Below are 23,072 nucleotides of genomic sequence, written 5' to 3'. Positions count from 1 at the left end.
CGGCGGCACCCGGAGCGGCGCCGGTGGCCGAGGGCCGCCCCGGGGAGGTTCAGCGTTCGGGGGGGGCCGCCGGTTTGCAAGGAACCTCGGCGGCTCGCTGTGGCACCCCAAGCTACCAAAACATGGGAGCCACGAGTCCGAGTGATAAGGAAATGACCTGTACTGATGACTCTGACAACGGCTGTCTTTCTCGGTTGGCTTAAGGCGATCTTCTGAGTCACCAGAAATGCAAACCCTCTTCAGTCTTAATGTTGACTTTTTGAGACGTTCCTTTTGTACTCTGGAAGCTACCGGTTACCTTGAGTTCTGTTTGCTTTCAGCATCTGCCAAGGTGTTTAAGTGGTGTGTGCGCTCACAAACAAAAGGGAAAATCTATGGTTTCCTTGGTCTAAAAAACAAGTCAGGTGTGAGGAAATGGGAAGACTAATACAAAGGAAGTGGTCAGATGACACTCATGAAACTTTTTGTATTTAAGTACGTAGGTATCGATGTCTATGAGCAATATCTTGACTGTCTGCAGTCAAGGTGGTAGAAGTAAGTTTTTAGAAAGGCGTCTTCGGAAGAACATACTGGGGAAACAGTTCACGAGTAGATGACGCTCATGAAACTTTTCGTATTTGAGTACATAGGTATCGATGTCTATGAGCAATATTTTGACTGTCTGCAGTCAAGGTGGTAGAAGTAAGTTTTTAGAAAGGTGTCTTCAGAAGAACATACTGGTGACACAGTTCACGAGTAGTACACCATTAGAAGTTGTATGAGTGTGTAGCTTGGCAGGGGAGGAAGGGGAACAATACCCGGGTGCTTTGAGGTGGATCACAAAGTCGTGAATTTGGATGCATGAGAGCAAATGAGTTAAGCAGTTGAAAGAATCAGGGTCCTAGAATTAGCTTTCTAAACTTAGATTTAAATCCCTAAGGTATGCTCTATGCAGAGAAGCTGTAGTTTACAGTTTGGTTAAATTTGCTTGTAAGGGGCGAGTAACACTTGCAGATGCCCTTTGCTACAGCGGGAGTTTGGGATAATCCAGAAGTTAGACCTTTTAGGTACAAGTGAATTTACAGCTACTCTGAGTTAATTTTTTAAATTTTTTTTTTTAGCTCTGTATGGTGTCTCTTTTGTTTTGTTTTGGGGTTTTCATTATTATTTTTGGAGCTCCTCTTTGGAGGATGGAGCTGTCCCCAGAATAATTTAGACCTGTCCAAGTTGCAACAGTGTTCCCTAGTTGCTTTATGCAATAGGTGTTACTTGGATGCTGTAACTGGCTTTACAGCATCATATGCTGTGTGAGGTGTGTTTGAGCTTGCATTAAGGTTCCCTGGTTATGGTTCTTCCCACAGGAGTAATGCTTGTTAGGGAGGAACCCTTCAATAGGATTTTAGGAACCTTCAATGCTGTGTAAAAGAAAAGGTGAAGCAGACTTAAGAGCCTTCTGCGACTTTTATGCAGAAATAGAATAGCAAATAAAAAAAAATTTAATGGATTTTATGACAAATTTTTGCTTGGGTTTTTTTTTTAATATGCATTATGATTATCCCAAATTTTGTCTGTTCTTTATGTGATTAGACTCTCTAAAAGCTACTGTCCTGGTTCTTCTAATCAGAATGGTTCATTTAAAAAAGTTAACACTGAAAATGACGAGAATATTCTTGTCGGAGAAACCTCCCTGTAACCACTGACGCTAGTTATATGAGCAGTTTAAGCTCAATTTAAAACAAGTGGAAGTCTCAAAAACAGTGTTCCTGAAAGTAGTATAAAATTAGGAGTTCAGCTAGAGAAGTAACTATATTAATATATTGATTGAGGAAAAGGCTGTAGATACATTTAACTTGATGATACAAATCAAAATCTGCAGGTAAACAGTTTTCTTGGTGTCACCAGTGGCAGAGCTACATGTTTTATTTTGACTTGAGTTAGGCTTTTAAAGTATTCATGCAAACTAATGACATGTGGAGCAATTGTTTCAGAGTTCACTAATTCTTAGATTTGTAGATGCTGTTAATGCTGGATGCTTGTACATTTGGATTTCAAATTTTCTAGTGTAATGCATAGGGAAAAATATTGGATGATGGTACTGTAAATCAGGAATTTTGTTCAGGGAGGCTTTCCATGTTGTGTATGTAAAGTGAATTCTTAAATTGTATACTGGGAGTAAGTGTTCTCTGCTACTGAAATGACTGAGAGACTTCATGAAAATATTTAAGGACCATAACATTCTCTAAGGGCTTCTCTGAAGTCTTCTCACAGAAAAACATCAAAATCTGTTTAAGTAATCTGCATATGTAAATTCTTTTTAGTTTATGACTCGATTCAGATAAGACTGTAGATTGATATTTGGTAATCTTTGTCAGGTGTTAGTTAAACCCAGTCTGGAAAGAATAAAGGAATGAAGACCTGCAAATTACGTATTTAGCTGGTTAAGCCCTCTAAAGAGGGCAAGTGATTACCATTATACAGTAAATATGATTTTTCAAGGTGTACTTGAATAAATTGTTTTTCTGAAACAGAAAAAGTCAGTCTTACCTAGAAACTCTTGTTCCTGGGGGCCTCTTGAAAGTATGGTGAAAATGTATCCGTTACATTTCTGAAGGAAGGTCATTGGGCAACTGCAGAGGCTCTTACATACCAGTTAATGAATTTTCAACTTAAGTCAGCATTCTTTTCACTCTTAATCCTTCATAAAAAGTACTTCACTCCTAGCAGTTGTGGTTAATAGATGTTTGGGTTATGGCTAAGTAACTGGCTTTGGCTGCCTTTTGGGATAGAAATTTGAAGCAGAAAACTTGTGAGTTTTTTCTCTCTGTCCTCTCCCAGAGTCATTGGCATGATGGAAGTGTTTGCTGTGTTAGGCGAGGCATGCTTTCTGGAGGAATCATGATCATAGGAGTCTCTTTTTCCTTTGAAAAGAATAGGACTGTTACTCAGAGTGAGAGTCTACAGAACTCCAAAATTACTAATGGTCTAATCTTGTGGGTTGCCCCCCTCCCCCTTTAACTGCTATGTATTTTGGTGACCCCAGTGAGCACCATTAAATAAAAAGGACTTCTCTGCTATCAAATTGGCTCAAGCATGAAGTTTAGCTTATTTAAAACAAAATGCTTTTTAGATGTTTAATGCTACTTGCTTTGTTTCTAGCACAGGTAGGAAAGTGTTCTTAAATAAAGGGTATAAAAGTTATTTTTGTGCTGTAGAGCTGCTGCTTCTTGCGCTGAACTTCTCCATGCTTCAAAATCCGGAAAACTTATTTTATACATCTTTTATTTTGCCATGGGCTTTAACTTTCTCCTTGGCTCTTAGGCTACATACTAGCACACATCACCTATTCTGTAACAATAAGCTATTATTTTGGTAGCTGGTTCTCACAGTAGACAGGAAAATAAAAACAGCATAAGGCAGTAGTCATCGCTGCTTCATATGTATTGTGCTCACTTGCATCACATTTAACTTTGTCCTTTGTCAGGGATGTTACACCTGGCCTACACATGTTCTCTCTGATCTTTCCTTCCTTTTCTCTACAAAGCTACTTTGCTTGATGGAGCAGAATGCAACAAAAACTTAAATTGTTAGGGCAAAAGCAGCCTTCTGTAAATTTCACGAGTGATGTTCAGAATCTGTGTTTGCTGAAATACCAAGGCTAAGCTTCCCCTGCCTTGTTTCAGCCTTAATCTTTCTAAAACAAAGTTGAAATTTCTGCAAAAAAACCCCTGAGATCTTAGTGATATGAATGCAGTTTATCAAAGTTTGTGGACTAACAATGGCAGGAAATGTAAAGATGTTCTCTGCTTGGGACTATCTCCCATTCAGATTGAAAAGGGCTTTTTGCTTGGACGTTGTTCAGGATGATCATGCCAAATCCACATGCATAAGGGTTATCTCTAGTCTAGAAGTAGTTTCACCACTTCTGTGCAGAGCCCAACTTGATAACTGCAGTCAACTTTAAGGATGGCCAATCTTGGTGTCTCAGCATTGTAGCTCTTGTGTTGGGAGTGATATGATCTGTGGTTTGGATGCATCCGAGTGGTTCAACAAGAGGTCATTTTGACTCGAGTCAGGCATGCTAACCGCTTAGAGCAGATTATAGGGATGTTCTGTTTCAGTGGAACTAAATACCTTCTGTCAGAGCAGTCTAAAAGCATGAAGGCAGCTTGGATCCAGTGCCAAGTGAAAGTTAATAAGCTCTGTTGGAGATACCATATCAATCAAGTCTTGATTTTGATCATTCCTGATGATAGTTCTGTTAATTTGGAGTTGCACTGTCTCATCAATTGAAACGAATTTCCAGTATCTCAAATCTGAAAGTCAAAACCAGCAATTCTCTGTACCCTCACCCCAACAATTCCATTTATCAAGGGGGAAATAAACCCTATGATCCTTAGAAGCTGAACTCTGTTATTGTGACGGTCTGATAAATTAGTCAATGTCTCAAACATTTGTTAAAGAACTTTGCTGGAGATGATGGCCTCTGTAAAAACGCTGCAGTTGTGTGAACAGGACAATGTGGCCGGAGGACAGGGCCCCACAGAGGGTGGGACTATGCTTCTCCAAAGCCGCAATTCCTTATCTTAAGTGACCATGAGAAGGAGCACAGCGTATGCACCTGGAGGAGGTGGCCTCATGGAGGATGGGACTGTGCTTCTATCTTAAGTGGTCATGCCAGCAGGGAAAGAGAGGTAACTCCCCAATGAACCCCCAAGCTCACCAACCAATTCCAGAGAACCCCAGGAATGTGAACTGCGCATCTGGAGACCACTAACTAATATGCTATAAAAGAAGGGAGAACGAGTTCTCGGTGCGCTCCCTCTGGAACTGGGTCTCTCTGCTGGCTGGACCAATGCTGGACCCAGGACTGGTGAAACCCTTTTCTTCTCCCTTTCTTTTTCTTTCTTTCTCTCTCTCTTTTTCTCCTCTCTTTTCCACAGTCCTTACGCCTCATCCTTTTAAACATAAACTGTTGACCAAGTCTGAGACTAGGAGTGGATCCAGCCACCCCTGAGCTCTTTTTTGAGAAGGAGTCCAGAAAGCAAGGGGGTCTGCTCTGAACCTTGTGACTCAACGGGAGGGTTCTCCTTCTGACACAGTTTCATGTTCTTTTTTCTGCTTCTTTTTACACCTCCCTTTTCTTTTCAAAAAGCAGCTTAATGACATGAGGCAAGGTCCATATTGATAAGTGCACTTGTACTTGAGCAAGGTTAGCTAGGTTGAATAAATGTTGATTGTTGTTTGAACTCCCCTGGTATTGTTTCATCTTAATTCTGACAAAGGAAATCCACAAACCTGAGTCACTCCAACTTTGGGATGTGACAGTTATCAAGGATCATAGCTCCAGAAGTTGGAGCCAGACTCTTTTTGGAATAGCTAATTTGGTACCTGTTATTCTCAAACACAGAAACAGCTCAACAACACTGCTCAAGGCCTGGTAGTACTGCATCCTGAACATCTGAATTAATACTAGGATTTAATTGTCCCTCCCTGTCAAGAATTTAGTCTGTGTTTTGAGTTGCTGTGACCAGATTTTTATTTTTGCTAACTCCTCTAAGGCTGGGTTACAGTGAAATTTAAAAATGGGATCAGTGGCAATTCAAATGTCTGGAACTAATGAAAGGCAGTAGCACTGTAGAACTATTGGCCACAAAGGTAAGTAACTGTAATAATGTCTTGTTTAATGGAGTAGATATGTGCTCTTCCTTTAATTCTGAGCATCTATGTTAGTAACTTACCTACCTAACAGACTTCATAGATTTGCTTAGGCTAACTTCATTGTAGCACAAAGCAAAGTTTTCACTGGCGTTAGCGTGGGGGTTTGGGTTTTTTTTTTTCTGTTACATTGGCATTCATGGTGAATGTTCCTGAAAGATGTGAATACTAGTAACAACCTCCCACATACCGGTAACAGCCTCCCACCTGAATGATAAAGTCCCCAGCTAATGGATATTGCCTTTTGTCATTGACCTGTCTGACATGAGCCCTATCCAGTGTTCTTGGGTGTGACTGTGAATAAAAACTTCCTTTTTCTGTTTCTTGCATGACTTAGACCTTATCTTTCTGAAATGAACATTAGTGTTGCCTGACAAGCCAGGGGCTTGGTGCCTGTACCATCACCTTCAAAGAATTTCTCAAACACTGGTGTAGTTGACCTGTTAATGATACTCAGCAGTTCGTGCAGGTAGTAATTGGCTGTCTCTTGGTGCTATGCCAAAAATTGGAATTGGAGTAGTCTTCCATGCACATTGATTAGTTCACGTGCTGGTGTACCTGCTGCCATTGAAAATCTGTAGAAGCAGCTCACAAGTGCTGTGGAACTGAGGTCTGCCTTAATGTATCAAACTGAGCCTTTTAATCTTTTCAGAGATGTATTGAAATCTTGCAAGCTATTCTGCGAATACACTAACATTCTTAACTTCGTTCCATTGTGAAGCATTAAATTAATTCTGGGCTTCTGCTGAAGTCCCGAATCGTTAACTAACACTCGCACTCTTACGAACTTCATTTACTTTGAAAGCAGTCATCCTTGCTTCAAAATGTTACAGACCAGGTTTCACATTTCTGGAACAGGACATGCGTCTTGGAGTCGTCCTCAAAGATCAGCGTACTGTGAAGCTAATCTTAGAGAGAGAGAGTTAGAAGCTAGTTTGAAGCACCTATCTCTAATAATAGAGGAAGCCTAAAGAGCTGAAATCAGTCTTTGTGAATATCACACCCATTCTTGGCACATTTGCACACAAACCAGTCAGAAAACGTGGGCTATGTTGTAAATCTTTGTTTGCTGGGATTATTTGACTTACGCTAAGCTATTTTTGAAGGTTAGTGGTAAAATACTCATATGAAAGAAGAATTTAGTGACTCATGGGAATGTACTTCTGACTCTTCTGACTTTACTGCCTCCAAAACAATTTTAAGGATAATGCATCTCTAAAAACAAAACTGAGTTACTGGCAGATGAGGAGACAACACAAGGTTTTTGATAGGATATGTAGTTAGAGATTGGGGATCTTTGCTCTTCCACTAATTAGCTCAATGCCTCCATATTCTCACACTTAAGATGGAGGTGATACCTTACTTTCTCTGATGCCTTTTGAAAGGTTTTGATAAAGAACAAAAAATTACAATTTCTAGAGCAATCCGAGTCACTTCTTTTTCCAAGTACTAGGAAATCTGTATTTCAGAACTCATTTCCTCAACAGAATTTTTTTACAATAACTGCTTCTAGGCATTTTGTTCCAATATTTGCTCAAGTATAGCCTCTTAATATGCTGTTAAAAGAAAATTCAAATAATTTGAGTATATAAAGAAGATACCAGTGTTTGTTTAAGGACCAAAGTCAAATGCAGACTGAGACTGGGCTTAAATGAACAAGTCATCTAAAGGCAGTGTCAGACAGGCAGACATTTTTATTTTAGTCAAAAAGAGAGGTCAGGATTGTTGTCTGCATCTTGTTCCACATGGAGTTCATAAGTAGGTTTATTGAGGGTAGTGAGAGAGGTGTTAAGGTGACTTTAACCTGTATATTGGTATCATTTGGCAGTGTATCCTCCTGCAACATATGGTGTAGGACTGTAGTCATCACCCTGTGTTTGCCTATAGACGAACTATTAATTTCCTGTTTGCGTGTAAGACTATTCAGTGTTACAGTTTAGAGGAAGAAGAAAAGGTAATGGAAGTTTAGGTGTGGGCATCCCCACAAAACTGGAATTGCAGGGTCGCATGGACAGTTAAAAGTCCAGACTTGGGGACTGAGAAATTCTCTACAGAGGGCCAACTGTTGAATTAATGGATATTTTTTTTTTAATAAGAAAATGTATTTTCTGTTTATTTTTATGTGATGATATTTTCAGCAGGCAATCTACAATTGTTAATTTTACAAATAATTACTGCTGTGATCAGGTACAGAAGGGTGGTATATAATTGTATTATTATGGCTAACATTAATAGTGATTTCAAACTTGTAACTACTGCTTTTAGAAATAACATACAGAACTTAGTCAAAAGCATGTGAGAGAGCCCATGTGGGAGTGGGTCTAAGTGTGCCTGACGTAAGAAATGAGCAAAAAAATACCACTGAGGTAAAATTGGGTTTGGGATAGAAACAAATGCTCATCCATCTATTCAGATCTTATTTTTCATTCATACTCAGTAACTAAACTAACTTTAGCATTTATTCTGTGTTCATACCTAATTGGGTGATATTTTAATCTCAGTATATTTTTAGAATTTTCATTTGATGTGACTCATCATATGGGTGAAGGGATGAGAACAGTGAACTAACACTTCCATTTTCAAATAACTTTCAGGTAACTGGAGGCTCCAGTGGAATTGGAAAATGTATTGCTATTGAATGTTATAAACAAGGTGCTTTCATAACACTGATTGCAAGGGATGAGGTAAGTGTATGTGTGTTTTTACTGGCTAAACTCTATTCACAAAATCTATATAGGCGGGGAATAATTTTGGAATTGATAATTATTCATACTTTCTTCAGTGTATATTTTAAGGGGATCCTAAGTATTTCAAATTAATGCATGTGAATAGCAGAGGTGGCTGCCTTTTTAAGGAGTGTAGCCCAATGTGGAATTTGTGATGAGCTTGGCTTAAAACTGCCAGTGCTATCACTTCTGTTAATGGCATTCATTATTTCACTGTCTAGATCTGGTAGAGGACAAAAGCAGGAAACACCCTATATTCTTTAAAACTGTAGAATTTCCTTACAGTAAGTGACAACTGGGGGATTAAAGACAATTCTTAACATTCACAGAATATTTTGGTGTCTAATTAGCATTACATGATACTTTTTACTAGTGAAAAACTGTTCATCAAGACAGCTTTGGAGGAAAAAGGGTTTTGTTGTTTTTTTAACTAAGAGGTATTCTGAATTTCATTGGAATGGCTCTGTTTTCATAATGGGTTGTTATTTGTAGAGAAAAAAACTAATTATTCAGGAAATAAAAGCACTTAACCTCTTTGGGAGGCCTCAGTCTCAGCTGTCTTTGATAATTTACTTACACTTGAGAACTGACTTTGCATAATCTTGAATGCAGCCAAAATTAACACAAGTTTTCTTCAAAGGAGTATGACAATTTGAATTTACCAAATTTTAGTTTTATTTTTATAATTCCATGACAGTGATTGTTCTTCAGAATAGTTTATGTAGTGTTACATAAATACAAAGTAAAACCAAAATCCAGGAGAAAAATTAATACCTGCAGCCTTAGGTGCTCTGTGTAGTTGTAGGAAACAAAAGCATTAAATCTATTATAGAAGTCGTTACTGGCTTCAGAAGATGAAGTGAAAAACAGATAAGCAAGTTCTGTAGCTTGATGGATTTCATGTTTTCAGCATATATTCATAAATCTGTAAAATAGCAATAGTAAAGTGTTGTAACTAGTTGAGGATAACTTTGGGGGGGTTTAGGGAATGTTTTTTTAAGCCTTACTGAAATACTGAAGACTAATGCTGCTCTCAGAACTGCAATGCTTTAGCTGTTCTTGTATCCATTTCAGAACAAGCTGTTGCAGACAAAGAAGGAAATAGAAAAATATTGTGTTAATGACAAGCAGGTAAGATCACTGCCAACAGTGGCTGTTGTGTGTTTTAAGATAGTCACTACAACGTAGTTCAGTAGTCCTGTCTTTAAAACAAAGCTGTTTGACAAAAATGAGTGAGGACTCAGTATTTGAATGCAAAAATACCAGTCTGCTTACATGAGATGTTCTGCACTCTGCTACATTTGATGTTGCCTAGCTAGTGCATTAGCCTGCTTTTCTTAGAGGAAAAGATTGATGTCTTCAGCTGTAGGTGTAGTATGCTTTTTTGGATAGCTGCAATTTACTGTCACTCGATAAGCGTTTGTATTCTTGAAGAACCAATTTTTTTTCAAATATCTTGCTTTTTGCAGTTCATAAATACAGCAATTGTCTTGGCAAAGAAATTCAGATACTTGTTTCCAGGTTTAGTTCACTACATCATACTTGTATTCCTTATCCTGGCAAAGTACTGTAACACATACACAAATTAAATTTGTGAAGTTCTGAGACTTCTAAACACTGAAGCTGCTTTGGTGAATAGATAGTGTGCTCCTGCATAAAGGCACCATTTTAGAGCTTGCAGAGCTACTAGCTTAAAATAGGTAAGCTTGCTATATTCAAAATATGCAACTTCAACATGAAATGCTAAAATTATATTTTTGCAACACTAATAATCAAGGGGAGAGGGGAAGCAAGATTGAGACTGTTAAAATCTTTGACTTCTCCTTTCTTGTGTTCAAGAACTTTTTTGTTACTTTCATGATTACAAATTGTCGTGGTTTAACCCCAGCCAGCAACTAAGCACCAGGCAGCCGCTCACTCACTCCCCCCCCATCCAGTGGGATGGGGGAGAAAATCAGGAAAAGAAGTAAAACTCGTGGGTTGAGATAAGAACGGTTTAATAGAACAGAAAAGAAGAAACTAATAATGATAATGATAACACTAATAAAATGACAACAGTAGTAATAAAAGGATTGGAATGTACAAATGATGCGCAGGGCAATTGCTCACCACCCGCTGATCGACACCCAGCCAGTCCCCGAGCGGCGAATCCCTGCCCCCCACTTCCCAGTTCCTAAACTAGATGGGACGTCCCATGGTATGGAATACACTGTTGGCCAGTTTGGGTCAGGTGCCCTGGCTGGGCATGAGAAGCTGAAAAATCCTTGACTATAGCCTAAACACTACTGAGCAATAACTGAAAACATCAGTGTTATCAACATTCTTCACATACTGAACTCAGAACATAGCACTGTACCAGCTACTAGGAAGACAGTTAACTACATCCCAGCTGAAACCAGGACACAAATAAAAGCAATTTATTTGTCTATGAAAAGGGATTTGAATTGATAAATTGGATATTCTGTTGAAAAGAAGCAACAGAAAAAGCCGAATATGTAGAGGCAATAATGTTAGCACTAGCTGATACAAAATTTTCTTAATACCTCTATGAAATTATGTCTTCCACTTCCTTATATTTTTGTCAAATGGCTCAATCTGATTTTTTTTTTCCCCTGCACATGCTGCCTTACTCAGATCAACTTTATTTGAAAAACTAAGCCATTTGAGGTGAGGAGAAACTATATTTCGCCCATTTAAAAAAAAAAAAAAATCCTGATAACTATTTCTTGTAGCTGCTCTAGTAGTTTCCCATACTTAGCATTAAAGTTAATCTCTTGTCAAACACTGTGTCAGGATGTTCTTCTTAAAATCTGTCCAAGCTTGATAGATGCAGACTGTTTAAAAGACTGTTACTTGATGCATGTTCGTAAGAGTTTCAGTTAAAATCTCCGAAAGTACCCTCAGGGTTGAGCAAGCTCCAGTGTGGACTGAACAGGACTGCTTTTGCAGAAGCAGCTTTAGACTTGCAGCCAGGTTAAGCACAGGCAGTGGGAGTCATAGGTAGGCTGGCTCTTTGGTAGCTGTTACTGGGTTGTAGACGAGGTCACAGGGAAGCCTTCCTGATCTAAATGCAAAGAACAGAACTGGAAAAAGGAGTCTGGGGCAGAGCTTGCACTGGAACAGCAGATCAGAAGCTGGGAAGTGAGGATAGCTGAACTGAGAGAAGCAGTACAAAAGGATTGCTGAAAGAGTGTAGAGAAAGATGTTGTCTGATATGGATCATGTACACAGAGACTGTTATGTTTACTAGATGTCAAGCTAAGAGGTGAAGATCCTCAGAAAAGATTACTTTTTACGTGAGCATATACTGTAACTGTTCAGCTCTTGGATACATACATGAAACCAGGTTGCATACATACATTTTAGTGTTCGATGTTTACATGCAATTTATTTGGAGTGCTGACACTGCAGCCTTTATGGGTATAGGTGTGCAATGGAACAAAATCCTTGCCCTTAGAGGTTTCTTTGCAATATATTTTTTTTTTAATCCCTTTCTTAATATAGAATATTCCCAGTTACTGCACTGGGAACTGAACTGATCTTTTATTGTAAAAGCTTTATTAATGATCCAACACCACACAATATTTAGAACAAGATGTGAGGAAGAGGGCTGGCGATACTAGACTATTTCTGGCAGCATATTCTGTGTCCTAGGCGTGGATCTATGGTGCATGCTTTGGAGTGAAGGTAATGGGTATATTGTAGCAGGAGAAAGAACGTATGTATGATAATAGAAGCAGAGGTGAATTGTATAATGTGATAGTAGTCAAGAAAAGCTGTGGTACTTCCTGAGTGTTGTTCACAGCATGTATAACTAATCTATGCAATCTGATATATTAAACAACTGCTCTAATTTTGATACAGAACTGTGAATTTTTTTTAACGTCCTCACTGACCTTGCAAAGACATCTTGATAATAAATCAGTGTCCTTTTCGTTCAACTGCTATTTTGTTGTTAAACTTATGTAAAAGATAAATATTTCCAAACTACAATAAATGCCCTAAGGGCATGCAGACCCACCGATAACTTGCACCACAAGTTTACTCTGATGTCCAACTACACACAGTGCTGGGAGGCAGGAATAGCCAACCTGCTGTACAGGTATGGCAGGCAGATTCTGTTTATGCAGCTAAGAAGTGTTGCAGTCTGACCAGAGGCAGAACTGACAAATGTCTAGCTGCCAAAGCAGTTAGTTACACTGTGGTAAGCCTTTTTTTTTTTTTTTGGTGTGTGTCCACGTGCTCTATGACAAGTGGTCATGATGATACTTGTTACAAACTGGTGATGACTTTGTGTTATTTCACCTCAAACTGAGTTTAAATGAATTGACCAAAGTAACAGAAAGGATAGAAGTTGGAACAAGAATACAGGAGTCCCTCCTTTTATTGAGATAAGAGATTGCTTTTGCTTTCAAGATGATGAACTGCCCTGAAGCTCTGCTGATTGCTCAGCAGAGAGGGTAGCTTATTTGTCAACACCTGGCCAAGCTGGAGTTTGTAGCAATCTTATAGCTTGTAAGTGGTAACCCAAAGACAGTGCTTCCTTTGGCCAGAAGTTGATTTGAAGGTGCTTCAAAATGTAGATTCTGAGATCACCTTGCTGAAAGTAATAGGTAACTTCCAAGAAAAACAGGGCCTAACTTTCAGTTGCAAGAAAACTTAGGTATTGCTGTCACCTGTTTTTTGTCATCCTGTCGCCCCCACCCCGGGCCAATGCTCTGTTTTCTGGACAAGGAGTAAACATATACACATTATTTCACTTTTTAGGTATTTTTGACACTGTGCAACTAGTCAGTTTCTCAGAGAATTTTTATTTTAGTTTTGTCCTTGATGTGTCTCAAGTAAACGGTATCCAACTAAGTTTACTACTATTCTTTAAAAAAAAACAAAACCAAAACAAAACATGAAAAAAGTGGGTAGCGTGCATTGCCAGTACTAAAGTTAGCAGGTTTTTAACACTTGCTTTATAAATTTTGGAAAAGTTTCTTTGCTGTGCTGATGCTGCAGTTTCAGAGCAACGCTCTGCAACCATGCCTTTCTATGATGTGGAAACAAAATGTTTTTTCTTAAAGATGAGTCTAAGCCACACAAATGGTTCGACTTGTGTTTGGTGCTGATGAAAGTTAAATGTAGCACTGTGGAATTTTGACTGCCTTAGAATAGTTTTTACTACACTTTATGTAAATAACTTGAATCATAGTGTGTCTAGGTACAGTAAATTAGAAATGATACTTTGCACACGGGTAGCTGCTTTGAAGATGCTGAAGTGCTTATTCGTTCTTAATATAATCTTTATTATACTCGAATGGGTGTGTGAGGGGGAGGAGCTCGGAGGGGGCAGGGATTGCTTTCTCCAGTGTGGGAGAAGTGCAAACTGTACTGTCAGAAAGACTACTTCTTTTTCTGGAAAAGATATGCCATTGGGTTTTGTTTCATTTTGAAAGGCTCGGGGTCGACAGTTACTGGACTTACTGTGTTGTAAAAATGTTCTTTCACTTACCTTTTCTAGGTTGTACTTTGTATTTCTGTTGATGTATCTAAAGACTACGAACAGGTGGAGAATGTTCTAAAACAGGTGAGGAAGGAACCGATTCCCCTATGTATCTTAAGAAGCTTACTGGTGTGTGATGTATTTCTAATGGAAATAGTTTCTTATAATGATACTGTGCTATAGGAAGGGGGTTTTTTTCCTGCTAAAGAACAGCTTAACCTCTATCCCTTCTTCCAGGCTCAGGAGAGGCTGGGGCCAGTTGACATGCTTGTAAACTGTGCAGGAACATCAGTTACAGGAAAATTTGAGGATATTGAAGTAAATTCTTTTGAAGTGAGTGAGCATACTTTTTTATTTTATTATATGATGATTTCTTACTCAACCGTTCTAACACTGCATTTGTATATCTTTGCAGACTTTGTATTAATAGTGATACACTTGATTTGTGGTAGCTGTCAGAATTAGAATGTATCTTTAGATTTGTGATGATTGCCTCTGATTTCTCAGCTAACTATCAATCCATTGATGGGTCAGAACAGTGAATTCTCCCTCGGGGAAAGAGTCCTCAAGATGGCAAAAAAGCCTGGCATGTATTTTTATAGTTTAATGCACTGTGAAAGGCACTGAATTTCACATGGTCTCATTTTTATTCTGGTGAAGACATTTTTTTAATACATTTTTAACCTGTTTAAGAAAAGTTTGGCTGTTATCAGTGTTCAACTCTTGAGGTGCCCAAATTGTTTGCAGCTTGAGAAGCTGCTGCTCTGATGAAAAGACCAAAAAAAAACCAAAACACCAAACCCCTGTATTTTGGTTACTTTATGCCCACAGTCCTCAGGCCCCTGTCATCTATAGATAACACTGAATCGTCTGAAAATAATAGGCATAATTTTATAATAAATTTGAATCATCCCTTCTATTGCTTCTGTGGGCTATCAGTTATGTTTTAGGTTGTCTAGAGAGTGAAATTAAAGACTTCCCCTTCTCCTGCCAAAGATTAAAATCTCTGAAATGCATAAATGCATAAAATTTTTCCTGTTTCCTGTTTTAGAAAGCTCTTTAAACTTTCATTTCATTATGTTTTCATACATCATGTGTAAATGGATTGCTTCCTGGACACTATTTAGGTTAGATTTTTCCCTCAAATATTCTTCTTTTTTCCTTGAAGGCCATATGATTCACAGTATTATCAGTATCCTGGATGCTATTAAGACTTGCAGATAGACTGGATTTCTTTTGGCTTGAAGTGAGATTTTTAGCTATAAAACAGTTTATGAAGCTGTAGAATAGAGAACAATTGTTTCTTTTGCCAGCCGATAGAACTACAAATGGAACTTCATTGTTAAAGCAGACTGAAATAGGGATTTTTGCTAAATAATGCCAAACAGCTGAAGGATTCCGAATCTGTGGCTCAAATACCATATTAATATCGTTTGTGCAGAGATTAATGGCAGTCAATTATCTGGGTAGTGTTTACCCGAGTCGAGCAGTAATCGCTACCATGAAGGAACGAAGAATGGGAAGGATTGTGTTTGTATCATCTCAGGCTGGGCAATTAGGCCTCTTTGGTTATACAGCTTATTCTCCAACAAAGTTTGCTCTTCGAGGGTTGGCTGAAGCCCTGCAAATGGAGGTATGTGTGCAATAATTTAAGTATTTTTGATTGTAAACAAAAATACTTTTTTTTAACTAGCAGCACAGCACATTTTCATTTAAATAGTTCTCTTTTTGTCTTGTGCAGCACTGCTGATATGTGTGTGCTATGTTGGCCCTTTTTTTTGGCAGTAGTACAATCCTATTGCTCTGCATGGGGTTGTAGAAACTAAGCTGATTTCAGTCGCATAAGAGGGAATAGATTGAATCTGTTCCTAGAACTGAAGATGACCACATGTGCAGACATTTTAAAAATAATTTATTTTAACTAAAAGGACTTGGATTTTAAGTCTTTTGAGTAAAAGTCTTTTTCAAGGCTCTAAGTGGAGAATGATATTGAAGATCCCATGGATGCATGAGGGGCAGGCCACTGATTCCCAACTTGTTTGTGAGGCCATGGTAAGTGGTATGTGAACCATATGAAACAGTAAAACTTGCAAGCTAGAAATTGAGAATTGTCCACAAAAAAAACCCCTGTGTTGACAGTGGTTCACCCTTCTAAATTTTGGTACATATGAGCTTTTTAAAGTGCAATGATCTAAGTTTATGCTTAAGTCAAGACTAAAAACCAAAAAACCACTGTTTTCATTATTCAATAGAATGAGGTTGGTAAGTACATTGTAATAAGACAGGTAAAATTGATTTGAAAATTACTTCCCTTATTCTTCTGTTAAGAATGTATATTTTAGTTGTTAACTGTTTATATATTAAGTGTCTGTGTTTGGTTCTAGACCCTTGCCTAGTCCCTGTTGTTACCATGTTCTGTTCCATTTAGTTGTATGCCTTGATCAGGATAAGAATGTGAGGTAAAATTGCCTCTAATCACTTCTGGCCTGCCAAATAGAACAGCGTGACTGCAGGGTCTTTCTTCAGACTGGTGATAGATATTTTTGTGAAGACTGAATTATTCAAAACTAAAAATAGGGCGTTCATGGACCTGTGATGTGGTATTTCAGTAAGTGTTTTCAATATAGAATGTTTCATAAAATAAATAAAAATGCTTAGCACTTCAGAACACTTTCCTTTATCTTAGCTCTCTGAATATTTTCATTAAAAGCTTCTTTATTTGTATTTGGAGTACAGATTTGCATTGTAGTTTCTGAATAGTAGTGCAGTAAGTGATGTAATTCTGTGACACATACATACAAATACATAACTAAATGCAATCCTTGACATGAGACCTTCCATTTTTCCTCACGCTTTCTACTTATTTGTCTCCTTAGACTTTGAGCCCTTGCAAGTTTATACCATGGGTTGAAAAGCCTTGTGACTTGAGTATACCTCTTAAAGGTTTCAAATTTGAATGTTATGGTTTTGTTGCGTTTTTTTTCTTGTATTTGTCCAGCAGTAAAAATATGTTGACATAAATAGCAACAAAAGAGCATGCTAATAAGCCTCAGTGAAGGCCTTTTTGGCCTTGTGTTTATGCATGTTGGGTACCAGTGTTTGGCAATGGTTTAGTCTTTTTTTGAAATTTGAAATTGGTAAAATTATAGAGCTAAACTACTTTCATATTCCTCCTAAATGTCTTAAAAACACTTAGATTCATCAAATAATTTACATCAAATGCAAGGGTTTTAGATGCTTTTATTAAACAACACAACCATCTTTTAAAATCTTTGCTGCTTTGCTTTCTCATTTGACAAAGCTCTTGAATCTTGCAAGTGCTGAATATGAGGGTGGCTTAACCCTAGAAGCAGTTTAAATTCATGCTTGCTGTATTTCTTCAGTACAAGAGAAATTAATGAAGTTATGAGTGACATGTAAAGGCTGTCAGTATTAAGATAACACTTACTTTTGTAAAATACAGGTAAAACATTATAATGTCTACGTAACGGTGGCCTATCCTCCAGATACTGACACACCTGGCTTTGCAGAAGAAAGTAAAACAAAGGTAAATTGTCCTTCAGTAATACTGTAATGTTTTGAAAGCTTCACTTTGTAGTAAGCAGTGCAGTTCAGATTTCATTCACTTTCGTAGTACTTTTGAAATCAGTGCATGTTAAAATTTTAAGAAGTACTTCTAAACTCTTCAATTTTATCAACTTAACTACTCAGAGTTAAATAGCTTGTAGGATAATTTTGTGTAGCTTATTGTTCTGGCTTTAAATGGAAGAACTATCTACCTTTTAATACCCGAAACACTGCAGAATCTTTTTGTACACAGTTGAAATATTGTTGTAGAATGGTAAACTGTAAAACCACTATTTGTTTTGATATCAAAGCTTAATGAGCCAAAATTAATATTCTTACTTTGCATCTTTAATATGCAGTTGTTCTGATAGATGTGACAGATCAAATAATCCTCAGTTTCTTCAGTGAAGTCTGCGAACTAACCATGCTATATGAATATATGTAATGACACAATTCAATAGTGGCTGTTGTCTAGTATTAAAGTAGGAAGGAAACTCTTGTGTTGTGTTTTGTAGTGCAAATGACAGTATCACTTTTGAGAAGGGTATGTTAGCAGTAGGCCTTTTTCATTTGGCTTACCTTAAAAGTGAAAGTTCTAACCTTCAAAAAATTTAGTCGCCTCTCGTCATTTGACATGTCCCTACACATGAAGTATAATTCCAAAAACTACATTCAGGCCCCACGTTCAGACTGAAGTATCAGGTAACCAGAGAAAAATATGTCTTACTTTTTATTTGCATACTGTGAACTAGAAACTTGATATCTAAGGAGATCAGCCTTTTCAAGATGCCCCATCATGTATAATGGGAAGTTGAGGTTGAATTCTATTTTGTCTTTCACCCTTTGTATAGGAATCAGTAGGGATTGTATAACACAATTCTTACTTCATAATTTCTTGCTATCTTTAAGAGATGTGTGATATTTATCTTTGTCAAAAAGTTGTTGTCTTTTAAGCAAAGACTTAAGCTTTGTTTTAGCATAAATGAAGTCTTCGGGTGACTTGCTCCTATCGTGATAGTGCACCTTAAATCTCTGCAATATTGCATTGCTCTGACAGTTCAGATACTAATTTATTATTGTTGCATTTATTTAATACTACTTAGTTTAGAACATCTGTCTCTGTAGTTTGCATCTCGTTAGGACTTTGCTATTTTTCTCTGTAATCATTGAATATAGTAAAAGAAAATGTCAGGAACTAGGATACAGCTTTCCTGTGTTTAATCTTTTTTTTTTTTTTTTTGAGGTAACTGCTTTACAAATTACAACTGTGCTTTGGTTGGCTGATAGCCAATCAAGTATTTAATGGCTGATTTCTGCCTGCCTTTTTCTCAACATGTCATTAACTTTAGCTGTTGCTCTGGACCAGTTGCTAATTTTTTTCCCAAACTTACAGTATTTTAATTACTGTGGACATCCCTATATTTCTTTCAGATTTGGTTGATACTGGCCAGTAAGCTCAAAAGTACATAGGGGTTATGAGATGGATATCTGATAATGTAAGCGATATCACCGTAGGAAAGCATGTAAAAGGTGTTTGTATGTGATTTCTGCTGGCAAAGACACTGATTTCCCCCCCCCCCTTAAAATACACATAGTAAAAACCAAACCAAAACCAAAACAAAAAAACCACAAAGTTTTCAGTGAGCCTGACTTTTCAGTGAAATCAGGATTCATAATTCTACAGATACTTGGAAATGGGCCTGTTTCTGTGAAATTTAATTTCTGTAGTACTTTGGATTGATAATGAGAGAGAAACCTGTAGTTGCTCAGCTCTTCCCTAGAAGTGCTTTTTTTAAAGTATTAATCTCAGAATTAAACTAGTTTCAGTATTTGACTAGCTTTGAATGCTTCAATTAAATTTTGTTATTAAATGTAATTGAATTAGCCATTAAAACAAGTCAACCTGTGACCTAGTACTCTTTTTCTCCCTAATTTAGCGCTGTTTTTTTCTTCATCAACAGAACCATCTATCTTAACATATTGAGCATTTAAATAGCTTGCTGTGCAGTTACCTCCATCATTGTTTTATTTATTAAAAGGACATGAATGCCAAACATGCTTCTAAATTCTTTAAAGCATATTTTTGCTGTTTGCTTTTGTAACAGACCAGATTTGTTTGGTTTGGGGTTTTTTGTGAAAGAAATTGTGGCTGCTAAAAAACCTGCCATAATTGCTTTCTTCTAGTGAGGTAAAATGGCAAAAATGCTCTAAAACACAAAGAGATAAAATATAGTGATGGATTTTGTTGGATACCAGTTTGTGGAGTTTGAGAAATTTAAAATTAAAAAAAAAAAAAAGTGGTTTTTTAGGATCTTAAAATATTTCAGGCCTATCTTTTGCTTCATTTCTGGCAAAAAAACCATAAATGAACTAATGCAGGTGTTGAGGGGACATAGTTTAAGCATTTTGATAGCTTTTACTGAAAATAGAGTACTTGGGAGGGAAAAAACCACTTTTTCATATTTTATTGGTAATAAACTATTAAAAAAAAAAGTACTACTCAAGGAAAAGCTGGCATTTCCCTTCATAAAATTAGACTATTATTTATGAAGGTGCTTTTACCTTTCTTTAAGTGAATGTTTTAGGTGACAGTATGATACCACTTGCTAACGATGATGCCATCCATGACAAAAGACCCAAACCCAAAATTTGACCTTCGTATTTTTCTCTCCTGTGTGGTGTTAGTCAAACTTATATTGGTGTTTTTCTACTAAAGCCCTTAGAGACGAAGCTAATTTCTGAAACCTCATCTGTTTGCCAAGCAGAACAAGTCGCCAGAGTTATAGTCAAAGATGCTGTAGTAAGTAAATTATCTTTTTAAAGTATGCTCTTTGTTAGAGGGACTTAAGATCACACGTAATACTTGTTTAAGAGTGTAAAACAACAGCTAAGCTAAATGCAAAATCAATTTACACGAAACAGTACTCTTTGCTGGTTAGTTTGAACAGGAAGAATTTTCTTTATTATTCTTTTGCCACTGCGCCCACAAAATGATTTTATACAATCTCTTGGAACTAAAAAGTATCTGAAGTTGTACATTAGATAGAACAAAATGATGCATCAGTATGATGCAGTGTCTCAAAGAGAGATTATGACTGACTTTAAAGCACTGAACTTTATTGACTTTTTATGTATCAAATACCATTTGCCTAACCTCAAAAGCTTGTTGGACTACCTTATTTTTCTTGAAGATGAGTTCATATAAAAATAATTTTACAATAAATGAAGGCAGTCTAGCCTTTTTGGCTTTTAATGTTGTATGTGATTTATGAGTGATTAAAATACATAAAATGCTGCTCTTAGTGGTTATAAGTGTATTGCCTTTCTGAGGAATTTTTTTCAATGTTTTGTGCTATAGAATGCTTGCATGCTTCATAAAGCACCTCAGAATGGAAACAAACATGAAATTTCGTGTTCATAAAGCACAGCAATTGAATCCTAGAATCTGTAATTATTTTGCAGTTCCAAATACTCTTGATCTTCAATATGATTTACATTTACAGCAGGTGTTCAGTTGTGAAGTTTTTACAATATTTTCACAAATGCAGCACATAAAATTGTCTGGTTTTGGAGTGGTGAGTTTTAAAAGCAAGTACTACCTCGCTGTCCATTTTTAAGTGAATGCCTCTTGGAATGTTGCTGTATAGCACAAAATATTTTTTACTATTTTGATTCTTAATTGTGTTAATATTTTTTTACATAAAAGTATTCGCTGTTAGTGACATCAGTCAGCTATGTTCATCAAGAATAGCTGTTGAAAAAATACACATCGTGATTTGCCACAGCGGGATAAATTACTACTTTGCTTTTCTTAATCTCTGTCTTCCTTCCATCCAGCAAGGGAACTTTAACAGCTCAGTTGGATCAGATGGTTACATGCTATCAATATTGACAAGTGGAATGTCACCAGTCACTTCTATTACTGAAGGTCTTCAGCAGGTAAGATTTGGCAAGGCCCCGTAGTCATAATTCCTTATAGTTTAAAAGACTTTAAAATGTAGAACATTATGCAAACATTGATTGATTATTTTTTCATCAAATGGCTCTTAATACTGTGGAGACTTGGGTTTAGGAAACTGAAGTAGTATTTTCAAGCTGGAGCAGCAAGTTGGCAGGAAAACTAAGATTACTACCCAATACTCAGTCCTGAACTGTTACATAGTTATGATGGTTTTCATGAGTTTGTTTTCCTGAGGTTATGTAACAAACCTGCCTGGAACTTTTTAATTTCACAAGTAAATAATATGCTGCAGTCTGGGATCTTAAATGAATTGAAAGATGTTTCTCTCTGTTTCCAGGTTGTTTGCATGGGCATTTTTCGCATCGTTGGCCTATTTTACCTAGGAAGTTTTGACAGCATAGTTCGTCGCTGCATGATGCAAAGGGAAAAATCTGAAAGTGCAGATAAAACTGAGTAATCTTTACTTTGACTTGAAAGAAGAATGTCAAACAGTCCTGGACAGCTTGCTGCTTAAGTGGGACTCAGTTTTTCTCCTGAAGGATTTAGACTGGAAGTACTTGCTATGTGATCGATGAGTCCCCTTAAAAGCTATGAAAGAAAACAAAAGTACAACTCCAGAAAATGCCAAACTATGCAAAAGTCAGAATGAGGATTAGATTTTTTTTTTTTTTTATTATTTGAGTTGGAGCGAATTTGGGGAACTTGTAAGTGACCTGCAGAGTAGAATTTGAGAATGGACTATGTGTGGTAATTCTGGACAAATGCTTAAGTTTTCTCACTTTGGTGCTTATGGACAAAATAAGTACCATGATGGACTGCGCTGAAGTAGACTGAAGTCCCCCAAACAAGTTGGTACCTTTTGCTAACGTTTTGGGACTGGTTTTAATTTAGAATGTTAACTTTTCCTTTGGCCAATCTACAGATCTTCTGTCAATGACAGCTTTCCTTATTCTGTCCAACATGCAGCTGTGGAAACCTTAAGATGGCAGATACATTTGTACGATCCAAGCTTTCTCAGTTTGGGAGTAATTAAAAAGTATGGTTTAATATATGCATACTTTCTAAAGGGAGATGAAGAACCCATTCCCACAGAGAAATGCTGGTGATCGGGTCTGTAGCTCTTCTGGCCTTTGAAGAATGTTGTGAACAAAAAAATCAAACCAGTATCAAGTGTGTTGATTTATGACTTTCAGCATTTTAAGCCATTGAAATAATATACAATTTTTACAGATACTTACTTTTCCTTATCTGCCAGTTTTTGCTCTGGAAAGGAAAGTAGCTTAATGCTACTGTTATGCACATTATTTTTCAAAGCTGCAAATGATGAGCCAAACCAGTAGTTGATAGAATCAATTGTAATGAAAATGCCAGGCTCTTCCAGTAGCAGGAATGTAGCTTTTGGGGGCAGAGGGGTCGGGAGGGGGACTGGTGTGTGTCAGAATGGCATTCCACACTTAATTGTATCACTATACGGAAAAACTTTCACATGACAAGAAATTATTGAAAATACTCTCCTTCTGTGCCCCGCTTCTAATTTGTTTCATTTACATTATATGAAACAAGGCTGCTCAATAACTGCTTCAGAATACACAGAACCCAGTGATTGTTTCTAATAAATCTTAACACTGAAAAA

General features: G+C 37.2%; 1 protein-coding gene across 2 annotated transcripts in view; it reads left to right on the top strand.

Annotated features, from left to right (window-relative positions):
• The window catches only part of KDSR (3-ketodihydrosphingosine reductase), a 22,874-nt gene extending 585 nt beyond the window's left edge, over positions 1-22,289 (top strand). Inside the window, exons 2-10 of one of the 2 annotated variants that reach the window (XM_010585991.1) lie at positions 8,289-8,378; positions 9,495-9,551; positions 13,930-13,995; positions 14,149-14,244; positions 15,353-15,544; positions 17,375-17,458; positions 20,195-20,278; positions 21,316-21,417; positions 21,777-22,289. In XM_010585991.1, the coding sequence (XP_010584293.1) occupies positions 8,289-8,378; positions 9,495-9,551; positions 13,930-13,995; positions 14,149-14,244; positions 15,353-15,544; positions 17,375-17,458; positions 20,195-20,278; positions 21,316-21,417; positions 21,777-21,896 (891 nt within the window). In that variant the 3' untranslated portion in view covers positions 21,897-22,289. The remainder of the gene's footprint in view (positions 1-8,288; positions 8,379-9,494; positions 9,552-13,929; positions 13,996-14,148; positions 14,245-15,352; positions 15,545-17,374; positions 17,459-20,194; positions 20,279-21,315; positions 21,418-21,776) is intronic. The other variant, XM_010585992.1, reaches the window with a different exon arrangement.
• The last annotated feature ends 783 nt before the right edge of the window (positions 22,290-23,072 follow it).

The sequence above is a fragment of the Haliaeetus leucocephalus genome, unplaced genomic scaffold, assembly GCF_000737465.1.
Source record: "Haliaeetus leucocephalus isolate CR32 unplaced genomic scaffold, Haliaeetus_leucocephalus-4.0 Scaffold137, whole genome shotgun sequence".
NCBI classification, from domain to species: Eukaryota; Metazoa; Chordata; class Aves; order Accipitriformes; family Accipitridae; genus Haliaeetus; species Haliaeetus leucocephalus.
The sequence above is the reverse complement of the archived record's forward strand: the minus strand, read 5'-3'. Positions and strand labels throughout refer to the sequence as shown.